This window comes from Tripterygium wilfordii, chromosome 6 (genome assembly GCF_013401445.1).
Source record: "Tripterygium wilfordii isolate XIE 37 chromosome 6, ASM1340144v1, whole genome shotgun sequence".
NCBI lineage: Eukaryota > Viridiplantae > Streptophyta > Magnoliopsida > Celastrales > Celastraceae > Tripterygium > Tripterygium wilfordii.
Genome location: NC_052237.1, coordinates 7,180,624 through 7,196,282, shown reverse-complemented (window position 1 = coordinate 7,196,282; position 15,659 = coordinate 7,180,624). Strand labels below are relative to the sequence as shown.

Below are 15,659 nucleotides of genomic sequence, written 5' to 3'. Positions count from 1 at the left end.
CAATGTGTCTCAATAAGCAAATAACGGGTCATTGGTTGGGATGGTGAACTTGACCACAGTAACTCTTAGTACAAGTGGGAAGTCGTGAATTCAAGTCTGATGAAATTTGTATTATCAAAAATAAATGAAGAAGATATTTTACATAGGAACTTACGGACATCTAAAAGGTAATTTCTCTACTGGTGTTACCAGTAGTCCTTACAAGTGCATTCACCTTCTTTGAAATGGTGGAATCGGTTCGTATCTCTCAAAACAATTATCCTTCCCATTACTCTTGAAACAATCTTCATCCAAGCGTGACAATCTCTGCAAACGCGAAGATTCTTTGTAATCCTAATAGGCATTCCACCGGCGGTGTGGATGAGTGCAAACATGGTTGCAAGTCGCTCACTATGCCCACAAACCCACATTGCTTTCATTTCATCGTTTACATCATGAAGTACAACCCCTGTATCAGCGACGTATCCAATTTCGTCCATTGCTTCCATTACTTTGCTCCAAATTTTCTTGTACTCTGCTGAATTACGAAACTCATTACTCCCTCCAGCCACAAATGTGTGAACACTATTCTTTATATGTATCCAACTGCATCCAGCCTCCTTTTTTAAGCCTTCTGATTGCATCATCTCTCTAACCACATTTACATCCTCCCACAGCCCTGCATTTGCATAAATGTTCGACAGCATCACATAATTTCCAGGATTGTTTGGTTCCAGTTGAAACAAATGTTTTGCAACAGTTCTTGCATGAGAGACCTTGCCGTAGAGTCTGCAGGAATTAAGCAACGATCCCCATATGCTGCCACTAGGCTGCATAGGCATGCTTTTCACTATCTCTAATGCCTCGTCAATTCTTCCAGCTCTACCCAATGTATCCACCAGACAAGCATAATGCTCCACACTTGGTGAAACTCCGAAATCTTTCTTCATTCTATTGAACAATGTCTGTCCAGCATCTGTACGCCCCGCATGGCTACAACCTGATAATAACGCAATGAAAGTGACCTCATCAACCCGCAACCCATACTCGACCATCTTATTGAACAATTCCATTGCTTCTTCCATATGGCCATTCATGGCAAAACCGGTCAACAAGGTGTTCCACGATGTCAAATCTTTATCACTCATGCCATCAAATACTTTCCTACAGTAATCAATGACTCCACATTTTCCGTACATGTCTAAGAGAGAGTTTAGCACTGGCATATCTGGTCTCTTCACTGACTTCACAATTTGCGCATGTATCTCCTTCCCACTATGCAATGCCGTCACTTGTGCACATAGAGATAAGATTGTTGTGAGAGTGACCCAACTGAATCCCATTCCATCTCTTTGCATCCGTCTAAACATATCCATTGCCTCAAACAATCGACCCTGCTTCAAAAGACTTGTAATCAAAGAATTCCAAGACACAATATTCCTTTCAGGCATTTCTTCAAACACCTTAACTACCTCATCAAAACGCCCACACTCTGCATAAAACCTCAAAAGAGCATTATTCACCACTTGATCAGGTTCTTCGTTAGACTTTGCAACTTGGGCATGGATCCCTCTCCCAACCTGAAAATCATTCAAATCTGCACATGCCTTTAATGCCACAGAAAACGCAAAATTGCCTGGTTGAATGAAGTGATACAGCATGTCACCGTAAACAAGTAAAGCCTCCATAAAATACCCATTTCTTGCATACCCAATAGCCATTGCCACCCATACTGACTCGGGTACGTCTCCATATTCAAGGCCATCGTCAAATATGCAGCGAGCCTCGTGGACACGGCCGCAAACAGCGAAAAGGGTAATGAACTTGCTTTGCAAGGTTGAATCACTGAGCAGATTATTGTGTCGATTTTTGTCTCGGTCTCTGCGATGACGCAGTTGGAGATAGAGTCGTTGGCCATGTTTTAAGGACTTTTGAGAGATACAGGCATGGAGGAGGGTGGAGTACGCCTCAGTATCTACAAATTTGGAGGGCGAATCTTCAATCAGCCGAATTGCCTCGTCTAGTTTTCCAGAGTTTGCCAGAGATTTAAGGGTTTGCTTAAGAGGCTTTTGTGGTTTGGGGGCTATGGAGACTGAAATGGCGGTTATGTTAGTTACAACGCCTGAGAGCGAAATGGCGGGAATCATTATCAGTTTCTGTTCTCCTTCGAAGGAGGAAGGAAGAGTTGTGTGCCTTGTGTAGTTGTGTGTTGGCCGTTGGGGAAATTTGAGTTAGCGCCCCGATTTATGGCCCAGATTGGCCCAATTATCCAGGCGGCCAACTGGGCTGAAGGGTGTAGAGCGGCCCACGATATCAACGAAAGCCTAGTAGAAAACCTTCCTGACGGGGGGACAAACAGATAAGGAAGATAGAGATGGCTTACTGGAGCGGAGCTCTCGTGTCTCCGACATTCAACCCATTCGCTCTCTTTTCTTCATCTTCTTCTTCTTCCCGACCCGTCGCTTCATTTTTGTGTAGCTACTCTGCTTTTCCTTCGTTTTCTTTTTCACAAATTAGGGATTCAGGTTCCTTTACATTTAGTCACTCTCTTAGTGTTAAACCTTCAGTCACCATAACAAAACACCCAGAAACTCATTTTATTTCTTCTAAATCCACTAAGAAAATTTGTAGCGTAACCGAATTCAAATTTCCTGACCCAATCCCGGAGTTTGCTAATGCGGTAAATTCATTCAATAACAACGCCCAATAACTCATTTATGATGTTTCTGTTTGTTGTTTTCGAATTGATGGAGGTCCGTGTTTTTTTGGGGTTTTAGGAGACGGAGAAGTTTAAGGCTCATCTCCTCAAGAGACTCTCTAAGAAAGATATTTTTGGAGATTCACTCGGAGAGGTGGTTGAAATCTGCACTGAGGTACTTACATTTCTGCAATGTTTTTTTCGTAGTTGTTAAAATCCGTTTTCTTTTATTTCTAGATGCTGAGAGTATGGGGATGCATATGATTCTAAGTTTAGTCGGAAAAATAGGTTTTTTGTTTTTGGTTTTGGGCATTTTATTTGTTCTGTTTTGGTGTGATTTGATGTTCCCCTCATCTTCACCTGGTATATCAATCTGTTTATATTAGGGTGCATAGAAATAGGAGTCTTTATATCAATATTTTGGCCTTATGGATGGAGGAAGGGAAATTAAGGCATGTTATTTATGATTGATGGAGTTTGAGTGTATCTAAGGAAACTTTGGTAACTTGTGATTAACTTAGGTAATAACATACCGTTGCAAATGCTGGTGGCAATGAGTTCAATATTAGTGATTACATTCACTATTCGTAACAACCCAATTGTCAAGGATCCTATTCTGTTTTTTGGAAGGTGGAATTATGTTTGCTGGAGCTGATTCTACTTATTAGTTTCTATTAAGCATAAACTTGCTATTAAGAGAACTTTCCTTGTCTGTAAGCGCTAGGATGATCTGATCAGCCATTTCAATGAAGATTAAACAGTGGTTTTTCTTGTTTTCCAGTTCCTAAGCAGATTTCTCATGACTGGGCAAATAAGAAGCATTGTAGCAGCAAGAGCTAATTTGGTTAACTGTTTGGATAGCTTTTAAGTAACAATTGAAAAAACCTTCTTAAGAATAGTCTAACATCTGGCCATAACTTAACGGATTTTGATGCGCTATGATGCCCAGTAACCAAAAAGTTCTTTCTTTTTTTCTCCTGTTTTTTCGTTTATTATCATCATGAAAAGAGACAAAAAGAGAATAAATAGAATAGATCTTACATGGCTTGACATAGTACAAAAGGATATGGATTATTAGATAGAAATGAATGGCGAAACGAATATATTGCAGTGGATTCCCATTGATTTTCTCATAGACTCATATAGCCGACCCCAAACTTTTGGGATAAAGGCTCGCAAGTGATATGAGAAGGAAAAACACAGAGTAAAAAGGCAATCTTGATATATAGCTTGAAATTGGGGTCACCAATCTTTGGAGTATATGATACCTTTACTGTATCGTGCCTTGTACGTAAATTCTTATCATCTGCGAGCCTTAAAATTTATATTTAAATTCTTAAGATGCAGAAGTAAAGTTTATATTTACTTAAATTCAAGAATTGTGTCAAGTATTGTAGTATTTTTGTTTGTTCAAGTCCCCTCCTCCAAATACCTTGCCTATAAAAGAAAGAGATGTAGCTTGAAATTGCATTTCTTACAAATTACAAAAAATTAGGAGAAAGAATGATCCGTGAGGCGAAAAATAGTTAGATAGTTGTAAATCACTATAAATAGAGGATCGTCAAATGGCTTCTGATAGACAATGGTGTGCTTGAGGCTCATGTTAGGTCATTCGGTTTTGCTGGTTTTGCCCTTTACTTTTTTGATTTGCCAATATGTCTGTCAAATATGTTCTTGCACCAGATCAGGTGCCTTCATGTTTGGATGACTAGATGGCCTCACAATGGTGAGAATTCGAGCTACTTAGTTCTTAAGACATTCATGTCAGGGGTCAGCTCTCTTGCTACAGCGCTGTCCTCAGTTTGAAGTCTTGAAGGCATCACAATACAGAGATTTCTGAGGTTCTCAGATGTTAAGTTACTCAGTATAGGTCCTGCTTAGAAACAGAACGGCGATAACCTGTTTCCTTCAGAAGCTACTTGTTGTGTATGCATTTTGTATAACTTTGATTCATGCCCCCCTTTTTTTATAAGTTATTGGTTATACCATTGATTTTGGGAGGGGATAATTGAACCATGTGTACTTGCATATATTTTTGGGAAGACTACCTTAGCGTAACTTGTTAACTTATTAACTTGTTTTGTAACAGATATTCAGTACTTTTTTGCACACTGAGTATGGTGGTCCTGGGACACTCTTAGTGGTAACTTTCATTGACATGGCTGATACTATTGATGAGCGTGGATTGCCAGGAGGACCACAAGCTGCTCGTGCAGCTGTCAAATGGGCTCAGGATCATTTGGATGATGATTGGGATGAATGGACCGGAGGAGATAGCAATTGAAAAGGAGCTGCTCCTGTAATTTTATGTGATAGCAGACAATAGATTTTGTGTCTTTCTGTTGTAACATAGGAGGTTTAAGGGCTCATGAAAGCAGTTTTGATCCTTATTGTGCATTTCTGATAAAGTCAAGGGATTGTGATGCTAGACAATAGCGAGTGAAACCTTGATTTTAGCAGTCTTGTGACATTATGTTCAGGATAGTTTCTCTGCCTGGAATGAAATTTAACTTGGAAGCCATCAAAGAGGCTGTTCAATTTTGGCACCAAATCATCCTGGCATTCTTCGAGTCTCTCTCTTATCTGATCAAACTTCCATGGCACCAAATCATCTTTAACAGTCCACGTATATGCATTCTTTGAGTCTGTCTCTATAGTGATGTGATTTTGAGCTATTGCCTGTGATCCGATGGATAGTTCCATTGCTTTTCTGATAGCTCGAAACTCTTTCATTTGAGTCGCATACACCCACACGGCCACACTACATGAGAATAGGCACAAGAAGGTTCCTCTATCATCTCTTAATACCCCCCCCCCCCCCCCCCCCCCAATACCAGCAGGTCCTTGTTTCTCCCACGCTGACCCATCCACATTCCATTTCACCTTCCCACAACTAGGGGAATCCATTGTTAAGGAGGGGAGTTGTTTCACTCCCGCCGCCAAACTCCAGCTCTTCAGTGTGATGGATGAGATGCTTAGCTGATAACAGGAATATGGGAAACATAGCATTAAGGAAGGACAACCAAAGGTGCAATCTAGCAAAGATGCTCGACAGCACTGAACTCCAATCCACCATTTTGCCTCTGAATAGAACTTCACTCCTTTCTAACCAAATGCACCACACTATGGCAGACCATATCTTCTTCTACTGTCCATTTTTTGCCTGACTAATCCATTGCTCAAATAAATTGCAAATATCCCCTGAGCTGCACCACGACAGACCCTACCATTCTACCATTTTATACCAGAGGAATGATGGTCCACTGCATTGACAGAATTGATGATCCACTGTTTCTGGATAATTTGAGCAGAATGGACAGTAGTTATCTACCACCTGCAAGATTCCTTTCTCCGCCAATCGATCTCTAGTGTTTATCCTCTTGAGTAAGAAGATCCGTGCAAAGAATTCAACCTTTGGAGGGACAATCAATAGGATGGTTTTAGCTATATAACTGACAATAAAGATGCCAGGCATGCTCTAATTGGTGTCAGTGGTAATTTATATAGGTTTTTATAGGTCAATTTCCTCACCCATTTTATATGTTACCATGGCTTGAATTATATTTGGTGGCTTGACAACTTCAGGTTTTTCTTGTGAAGGCATGAATTTTTCAATGCGAGTTTATTCAAAATGAATTCTTCGTAAATAATATTACACCACGGACGTGAAGTAAAGAAACATGTATAACCAAAATTTAGTTATTGGAGCTGAATGGTGAGCTGTATGAATACACGCGATCTTACTTCAGCTATTGGGCTGGGCCGGTCTGCAACAGCTAGGGCCCTTGGAAGACATAGCTCATATATGCAAGCGCTAAATCCCACATCGTAAATGGATGAAAAGCAGCTGTGGAAAATCCCCTATATATAAATGGAATTTTCACTCTTTTTAAATCACGCAGCCTTGCAATGAGCACAAAGCGAACTATTCTTTCGCCTTTTACTAAAGAATACCGTGTGCTCGTTGTAGAAAGAGGCATATGCCATTTTTTGGAGGGTTAATCCTTAATTGGATTGACCCTAAAAATTGAAGTCTAAAAGATTTATTTGTTATTGATTGGCTAGCTTTGGTGGGAAACTCTGCAAAAAGACCTCTAATTTTTTTCGTTTTCTTCTAACCTAAATTGGCTTATTTTCCTAACACTATTTTGACTATCATGGCGCTGACAAGCTAGGATCGATTGAAGTTTGCATTATGTATCTACATTCCCCAAAGCTGCAAAATTGCAGAGGTTCTTTTCCATTAGTTTGGGACTTTGTTTAGGAGCATCGATTTCAAAGGCGAAATTTCCTTCGAAACTATCATATCAGATCGCATGTGTCCTTTACAGTTAACATTGTAACATCCTGATGAGAAATACATATGGAGAGGCCTCCAACAAGAACAAGGGCTGTTGGGTTTCTCTAACAATAACTTACAGGAGATGGTGGTCTCCTTCTCCTCAGATTTGGACTACAAGAGAAATTTTGGTTGAGAGAAACTTTAAGAGGAGGCGGCTAGGTTTTTACCAAAAATAAATGTTTCATGCTTTTAATTTTGTACATTTTCATTATTTGGATATTATGGAGGCAATATATGCTTTACTAGACGATATAAGACAATATATTGTTTGATGCAAACAAACAGTCATTTTATGGCCCTAAAACCGAGGCAATTTTGAGACAATAATATTGTCTTTTGAAAATGATCATTTTTCATACAATTTTGAGACCATTTCGTTTTTTCTATCGAGATTGTCCCCAATTATTTATTGAATAGCCAAAAATATCCCTACCTTTTTATCTGTAACATCACGTTATGAATCTCTCACACTCTCGTGTTGTTCTCACTTTTGGATTTTAGGGCACCAAGCTTGCATACCTCTGTGCGCCGCTAGCGACCATCAACTGGAAACAACTGGTGAGATTTCATTCATCCCTGCCTCATTCTCACATCTCCACTCTTTCTTCTCAATTTATTTCCCTTTTTTTGGTTCTGACATTGTTAATCGACAGTGTTCTTGATGTGCGATTTAGGGTTCTTTGTTTTTTTGATTTAGGAATTTTTGGTACAAAAATGATGTCTTACGTACTTCTGGGTTATTGGGGAAATTTTATTGTCTCTGATAAACCAACTTTGATTGGACTTATTTGAATTTATTTTTATATTTGTAGGACGGAATATTATGACACTCTTCTATTTAATTATTTATAAATATTTTAATTAATTATCTTCATTTTATAAATTAATTGTTATTTATTCTGACATTTATATGCATCTGTTATAACTAAAATGCCTAATACCCTTGTGCATAATTTGCCTTAGAATATTACCCAGCTATTACCCAGCATATATGTTACCAGCAAAAATTGAACCAAACACTACTAACCATTCAGACGGTATATCTGCTACTATTATTGCGTAGCACGTCTGCTATCATCATATATGCTAGTATATATGCTATTGACAAAATTATCTGTCAAACGGAGCCATTATTAACGAAATTCCAAACTTAAAAAGTTTTCTTATTTTCATGGTGTGAAAAGCAATTTGTCCTCTCTCTAAATCGAATTTACCATTACAAAATGGTCAAATACATAAAAAAAAATAAATTCGATAGTGCTACATGTTTCTAAACTGTTCATCCATAAGCCTCCATAATCTATGTGACAGTCCAAATAAGCAAACCGACATGACAATTTCAAAAAGATTTGAAAATAAAAAATTACACTTATCTAGGCATGTAAGTAAAAGCAACATAAAAAAGAACATGTAAGTTACTTTTGTTATCTCTCAAATATTTTCTCTATTCTCCACACATCCCTTCATTCTACTCTCTCTCTCTCTCTATCATCTTCGTACCAAGCCCAAGTAGAAGGTGAAGGCGATGACAGTGAAGGAATAGGAGATTAGGGGTAACAAAGGTTCGTTGCATATGGCCAATAGGCTATGGCCAATAGGCCTCTGGTTCTCAAACGATGACAACCCAACCTACTCCATTAACTTGCGCAGCCTATGTTTATGGAGACATGGGTGAGGATTTGGGTTTTCATGAGTATTTGAGATTTCGGTTCGGGTTTTCATGGTTTTTGATACCTCAGTTTGGATTTTCATAGGTGATGTAATAATGTCATTGTGAACCCATTGGTATGGATTGAAATTAATTTTATATGAAATTTTGATAGTGGTTGTAAATTAATTACATTGTTGGTGACAACAGTGTAATTAGATAATTGTCCAATAAATTGCCTCTGACTGTCTTAACTACATTGTGTTTTGATTGGTATACTTTATTTTATTTCAAGATAGCAATAACAAGAGCGAAGTATACAAATTATTGAATATGACATTTTGGGAATAATTGTTAATTGTTAAGACATTTTGTTGTGGGAATTTTTATGGGATTTTATGTTTTGTCTTCTTATTACATTATTTAAGGATTTTTTAATTACGTTTAAAAATAATGTAATAGAGTATTGTGCCATACCAAAATAGGGTAGTAAAGTACAATGTAATATGACATTATCTGTTTGGGACATCGTCTTATTACATTGTCATAAATGGACACGATGCCTTATTATAGTGTCCCAAATTATTACACTGTCCTCTTTACACTAAATTCAAATTTCAAGGAATCATAAATACTTGTTTTCTATATACTTATTTTATAAGATTTTATGATGATTGTCCCCAACAGTGTCTTATTATCTCGTCCCAAATTGGACATAGTGCCTAATTACACTGTCACAAATGGGCAGTGTAATAAGGCATTGGCTAGGTACACTATCTTATTACTCTATCCCAAATGGACACAATATCTTACTACATTGTCCCAAATGAATACAGTGCCTTATTACACTGTTTCAAATAGACACTGTCTTATTACACTGTCCCAAATGGACAAATTCGAGTCCACACGACTCGTTGAATTCCAACGATATTTTCGGGCAGATACTCCTCAAAGAGATGAATCCATTGGTGGTGTCGGTTTCCTCCAAAGATGGTCGCATTGTCTAGATCAAACAATTTTCCTAGTAGTGGTCATGGACTTTCAATCATGATTCTGGAAATTACGATGAACGAAACTCGTCGATGTTTGTTGGGTTTTGCGTCACGAACGGTGGTTGGACGGCAAATATGCTATTTGGGTAGTTGTGAGCTTGGGTGAGGAGAGAGAGATAAGAGAAAAGAGGAATAAAGAGAGAGGATGATGGGGAGAGAAAAAGAAAAAGGTATGAAATCTTTGAGTAGAGAGAAAAAAAATGCAATATTTGAGGAGAGAGAAGTAGGAAACTTAAGTTTTATTTTTTATTTTTTTTTAAAAATAATCTAGTGACATGCTGAGTTGGCATGCCACTTACATTATGTATGCTTATAGATAAAAAGCCTAGGGAGGTTTAGCATTTTCATAAAAAATTGTTGTCTTTAAAATAATTTAATTAGAACGTGTTGTGATATTTTAATTGTTTTATAGTTTTTTTTGAAACTGTTTCAGAATTTATATTTATTTTTTATACACGTATTAAACACCAGATATAATTAACAGGAAAGGAGGAACAGAATAACAGGGCAAAGAGATGGCCTGAAAATAACAATAGAACCATAACAAAAGCAAAAAATAACACAATTGAGACAATCAGAAGCTCAACCCATCATAGCCGTAGAACAAAATCTACTCTCCTTCTGACTCCCTCTTTTACTAGGATATCAGTAACGTCGTTTCTTTGCCTGGGAATAAGCTTCACTTCAACATTTGCTAGCCGAATCTCTGCCACCACTATGGCATTGCTTATCTGATTAAACTTCCATGGCACCAAATCATCCTTAACAGTCCACGTATATGCATTCTTCGAGTCTGTCTCTATAGTTTATGATTTTGAGCTATTGCTTTTCTGATAGCTCGAAACTCTGCCTCATTCAGTCACATACATCCACACTACATGAGAATAGGCACAACAAGGTTCCTCTATCATCTCTATTCATACCTCCAAAATATCAGTTGGTCCTGGTTTCCCCCCGCTGACGCATCCACATACCACGTTCCATTTCATCTTCCCACAAGTAGGGGGAATCCATTGTAAGGAGGGGAGTTGTTTCACTCCCCGCTGTCAAATTCCAGCTCTTCAGTGTGATGGATGAGATGGGCCGGTCTGCAACAGCTAGGGCCCTTGGAAGACATAGCTCAGATATGCAAGCGCTAAATCCCACATCGTAAATGGATGAAAAGCAGCTGTGGAAGATCTCCTATATATAAATGGAATTTTCACTCTGTTAAAATCACGCAGCCTCGTAATGAGCACATAGCGAACTATTCTTTCGCCTTTTACTAAAGAATACCGTGTGTTTGTTGCAGAAAGAGGCATACGCCACTTTTTGGAGGGTTAATCTTTAATTGGATTGACCCTAAAAGTTGAAGTTAAAACATTTAGATATGCTACTTTTTGGAGAAGTCGAAGTTAAAACATTTAGATATATCACTTTTTGGAGGGTTAATCCTTAATGGGATTGACCCTAAAAGTTGAAGTTAAAACATTTTGATTGGCAAACTTTCGTGGGAAACTCTGCTAAAAAGACCTCTAATTTTTCTGTTTTCTTCCTGACCTAAATTGGCTCATCTTCCTAACACTAGGTCATTTTGACTATCATGTATCAACATTCCCCAAAGCCGCAATATCCTTGATGAGGCAAAACTGTAGAGGTTCTTTTCCCCTAGTTTAGGACTTGGTTTAGGAGCATCGATTTGAAAAGCGAAATTTCCTTCGAAACTACCATACCGGATCGCATATGTTCTTTACAGTTAACATTGTAACATCCTGATGAGAAATACATGTGGAGAGGCCTCCAACAAGAATAGGGCCATTGGGTTTCTCTAACAATAACTTATGGAGATGGTGGTCTCCTCCTCCTCATATTTGTATTACGAGAGAAACTTTAGAGAGGAGGCGACTAGGTTTTTACCAAAAATAAATGTTTCATGCTTTTAATTTTGTACATTTTCATTATTTGGATACATAGGCTAGAAAAAAAAAGACTTGTGTAAATATTATATGCATGCATATGTGAAACATTTATTAACGAAATTTCAAACCTAAAAGTTTTCTTATTTTCATGGTGTGAAAAGCAATTTGACCTCTTTCTAAATCGAATTTACCATTACAAAATGGTCAAATACATAATAAAAAAGAAAATCAGTAGTGCTACATGTTTTTAAACTATTCATCCATGAACCTTCATAACCTATGTGACAGTCCACATAAGCAATCTGACATGACAACTTTAAAAAGATTTGAAAATAAAAAATTACACTTAGCTAGGCATATAAGTAAAAGCAACATAAAAAAGAAAAAGTAAATTATTTTTGTTCTCTCTCAAATATTTTCTCTATTCTCCACACATCCCTTCATTCTCTCTCTACTCTCTCCACCTCTCCCCCTTCTACTCTCTCTCTCTCTCTCTATCATCTTCATAGCCGTCGTACCAAGGCGAAGGCGAAGGCGATGACAATGAAGGAAGAGATCTTGATAACGAGTGACATTTTTAGGAGATTGGCGGTAACAGAGGTTTGTTGCATATGGCCAATAGGCCTTTGGTTCTCAAACGATGGCAACCCAACCTACTCCATTAACTTGCACGGCCTAAGTTTATGGAGAGATGGGTGAGGATTTGAGTTTTCATGAGTACTTGAGATTTGGATTTAGGTTTTTATGGGTTTTTTTATTTCTCCGCCAATCGATCTCTAATGTTCATACTCTTGTGTAACAAGGTGCAGGCAAAGAATTCAACCTCTGGAGGGACAATCAATGGAATGGTTTTAGCTATATAACTGACAATAAAGATGCCAGGCATGCTCTAATTGGTGCCACTAAGTATTTATATAGGTTTTTATAGGCCAATTTCCTCACCCATTTTATGTGTTACTATGGATCGAAGCCTCGAATTAAATTTGGTGCTTGACAACCTTAGGTTTTTCTTGTAATGACATCATTGACATCAATTTTTCAATGCGAGTTTATTCAAAACGGAAGCATTACATGTCCATAATTTTGATGTCCATAAGTGTCCATAATCTAGGTGGTATGAAGAGAAGTGTGGGGGACCATCTAAAGAACTTCATATTGGCTTAGAAAATGGCATGCAATTCCAGAAATTTAATGAGTCCATTTATCCCTTGGCCTATATACAAGAATTAGTCAAGTTTGACTTCGGGAAGGAATGACTGTTAAAGGCCACCTGCCTTTAAAATACATAATGAGTGCATTTGGTAGAGCGGAAATATTGATTTGTAATGCTAATGGAAAAATTGTGAAATATGTTATTTGGTGTTTGGTGAATTAAAAGTTGATGCTAGTGGATAAGTTGCTGATTAAATTGTATAGTGTTTAGTAAATAAACAAATAATTGTATTTTTTTTATATAATTCGTATGAATAATGTATTTTTAAAATTAAATATATTTTTATGTAATATGAGATTAAAAATGTTAATAAAAAATAATATAATTTTTTTAGTAAAATTAATAAGGAAATGTTAATAAAAAAGATTGGTTAAGTAAAATAATAATATAAAGAAATTTTTTCGCGTAATATATTAGTAAAGATATTAATATAAAGTGGGTCCCACTATTAAAAATATAATTTTATGTAGCCTAAATCATATTTTATGCTCTTAAATATCCCGATTTTCTTGTTTCTATTTTTCAAGTTTAAAATTTATTGTTTTCATCCTTGATGTTACATAAATCAACCTAAATCTATCATGACTTCACAGTTCTATTGATTGTTTAACAGATTTTGCATATGTGGTAACCGAAAAGTCACCGTGTCATATACTAAAAAAAACCAAAATTAATTAGAATATCCACATCACAAAAACCAAAAAACACCTCAGCAGATAAAAAGTTCTAAAATTCGTCATCTTCTTGCCAAAAACACGAAGTTCAACTCGTAGTTCTCTTGACACACAAGCGGCAACCATTTGATTTTCTCTCTGTCATGAGAATATAGGTTCTCGATAACAAGAAGTTCATCATCTTTGACTGAAACGACTTCTACCCTTCCACCATCTTTCTCCCTTGCAATGGTGGAGACCACACAAAGACTCAGGGATCGTCGAACACTGCATCCTCAATTTTGCTTCCTCTGCCCATGTATAATGATGTCAGCCACCATTACAAGAGGTGAAAGGAAATAAAATGGGCACTTATCAGCTCACATAGAGGATCCATTCAAAGCGACCACAAATCCACAACCCTCGGACTCACTAGACTCGCCATCCAATTGAAAGCCCTAATTTGTGAGAATCGATTCATCCAACCTTAATTCTTCCATCTCTGGCTGCAACTAGAAATGGTCCTACGAGTTTGGGGGGACAACAACATGGAGTAAGAGAGGGAAGATGAGGAAGAGAGATGATGAAAATGGCTTTGCAATGGCTGATTTTGATTTTGATTTTGTTGATTTGGATTTTGAAAAGGGAAGAGGAATTTTTTTTAGGGATTTTGCTAGTTTGGATTTTGTAAAAATGATGTGGAATTTGGATTTAAATATTTATTTTTAAGTAAAAACCATGCATACATTCCGGTTGCCACATGTGCAAATTCCAGCAATCATTTATCAGAATAGTAAAATTGGGACACAAATAGGTAGGTTTATCATTTATGTACCATCAAGGATAGAAAAGAAAATGCTTATTGCTTATAAAAAAAAGGATAGAAAAGAAAAATTTTAAACTTGAAGGACATAAACGAGAAAACCAGGATTCTTCAAAGGCATAAAATATGATTTAGCCCCTTTTAAGTATAAACACTGGGCCCTCCTGTGGGCCCCATGATTAAGAAAAACAAAAAAAAAAAGGAGGACAGTTAAATACACCACTAAATTTTTTTTATAATTTTTGGACAATAATACCTTTTTACAAAATGATTAAAAACCCAGTATTTTAAGAAGGACTTGATGTTAACGCTAAATTCTGTCGATCATAAAATTCATTGGTAGTGGGGAATCTTTTTCTACATCTTTGAAACTTAAAACCGACCTATTAAAATCTTTATCCTCTTCGATTGATTATTCAACTCCTAAAATCGCTTGGTTTAGGGAGGGTTGATTTCAGATAAGGAGCTTTTCCTGGATTGGATTATGAAAATTTCGAGAATGCTCAATCTGTGTTGGAGGTGGTTTCTATGTTGTCAACGATAATTATTTTCCATGAAAGTGGACATTTCTTTGCTGCTTATCTCCTAGGCATTCATGTTTCCTAAGCATTCATGTAAGTAAACTTGCAGTTGGGTTTGGTCTAATTTTAGCGAAATTCGAAATTCAATGCAAAGAATTTTTCAGTACTCAATTAGAGCTTTTCTTCTCGGGTTCATCAAAAACATGTTGTGATTTTTTGCAAGTTCATTGAAGATGGAAAATGACCTAGGTTGAAAAGACACCTCTTTCTCTCAAGTTATGTTCTTACATCTTCTCTCTTTAATCAAAATAATTAAGGGTATAATAATAAATTTAGTTTAGTTTAGTGTAGTATATTTATAAAAACGCATATATTTTAAATTGATGTTGTGCTGTATTTAACGTGGTATTATATTTAACAAAAACAACAATGCATTTAACCATCCAAAAAAAAACACATAACAAATCTGCTGCTACTATGATAGCGAATCTCGCCTGTTTGGCGGGGAGGGCTGCAAAGCGGATCCACTCCGCCAAACAGAATGAATAATTGTCCATGTTGAGGAAGCAGAAAAATGAGGGTTAAATCGCAGGCACCTTTCATATGCATTAACAAAGTAATTGAAAGTTGAAATTGCATATCGAAGGTTGACAGAAATCGCAAACCAGAGACTTGTTAATATAAATTGAAGCTTCAGTAGTTCTTTCTGCGGCATTAAAGATCTTATAGCTTACACCCCACTCTTCTTTTTTTTTTGTTTTTTTTGTTTTTTTTTCTATATATGGTAACTCAACCCATTCAGGAACGATTCAACCCCTAGGCAGTTAAGGGT

At 36.9% G+C, this 15,659-nt stretch overlaps 2 protein-coding genes and 2 non-coding genes across 4 annotated transcripts; 3 read left to right on the top strand and 1 right to left on the bottom strand.

The window, feature by feature from the left end:
* Positions 1-63: 63 nt before the first annotated feature.
* Positions 64-2,187, bottom strand: LOC119999592 (pentatricopeptide repeat-containing protein At3g14330). The gene has a single exon (XM_038847258.1). It carries the CDS (start codon positions 2,124-2,126, stop codon positions 186-188), a length of 1,941 nt encoding a protein of 646 aa, XP_038703186.1. The 5' UTR covers positions 2,127-2,187; the 3' UTR covers positions 64-185.
* A 145-nt stretch (positions 2,188-2,332) lies between these two features.
* On the top strand, positions 2,333-5,228 carry LOC119999593 (protein PLASTID REDOX INSENSITIVE 2, chloroplastic-like). The gene is made up of 3 exons (XM_038847259.1): positions 2,333-2,659; positions 2,757-2,852; positions 4,767-5,228. Exons 1-3 carry the CDS (start codon positions 2,354-2,356, stop codon positions 4,959-4,961), a joined length of 597 nt encoding a protein of 198 aa, XP_038703187.1. The 5' UTR covers positions 2,333-2,353; the 3' UTR covers positions 4,962-5,228.
* Positions 5,229-6,577: 1,349 nt separating this feature from the next.
* On the top strand, positions 6,578-6,693 carry LOC120001146. The gene has a single exon (XR_005468752.1). It is a non-coding gene; the product is annotated as a U5 spliceosomal RNA (small nuclear RNA).
* A 4,247-nt stretch (positions 6,694-10,940) lies between these two features.
* LOC120001147 lies at positions 10,941-11,056 on the top strand. The gene has a single exon (XR_005468753.1). It is a non-coding gene; the product is annotated as a U5 spliceosomal RNA (small nuclear RNA).
* Positions 11,057-15,659: the final 4,603 nt, after the last annotated feature.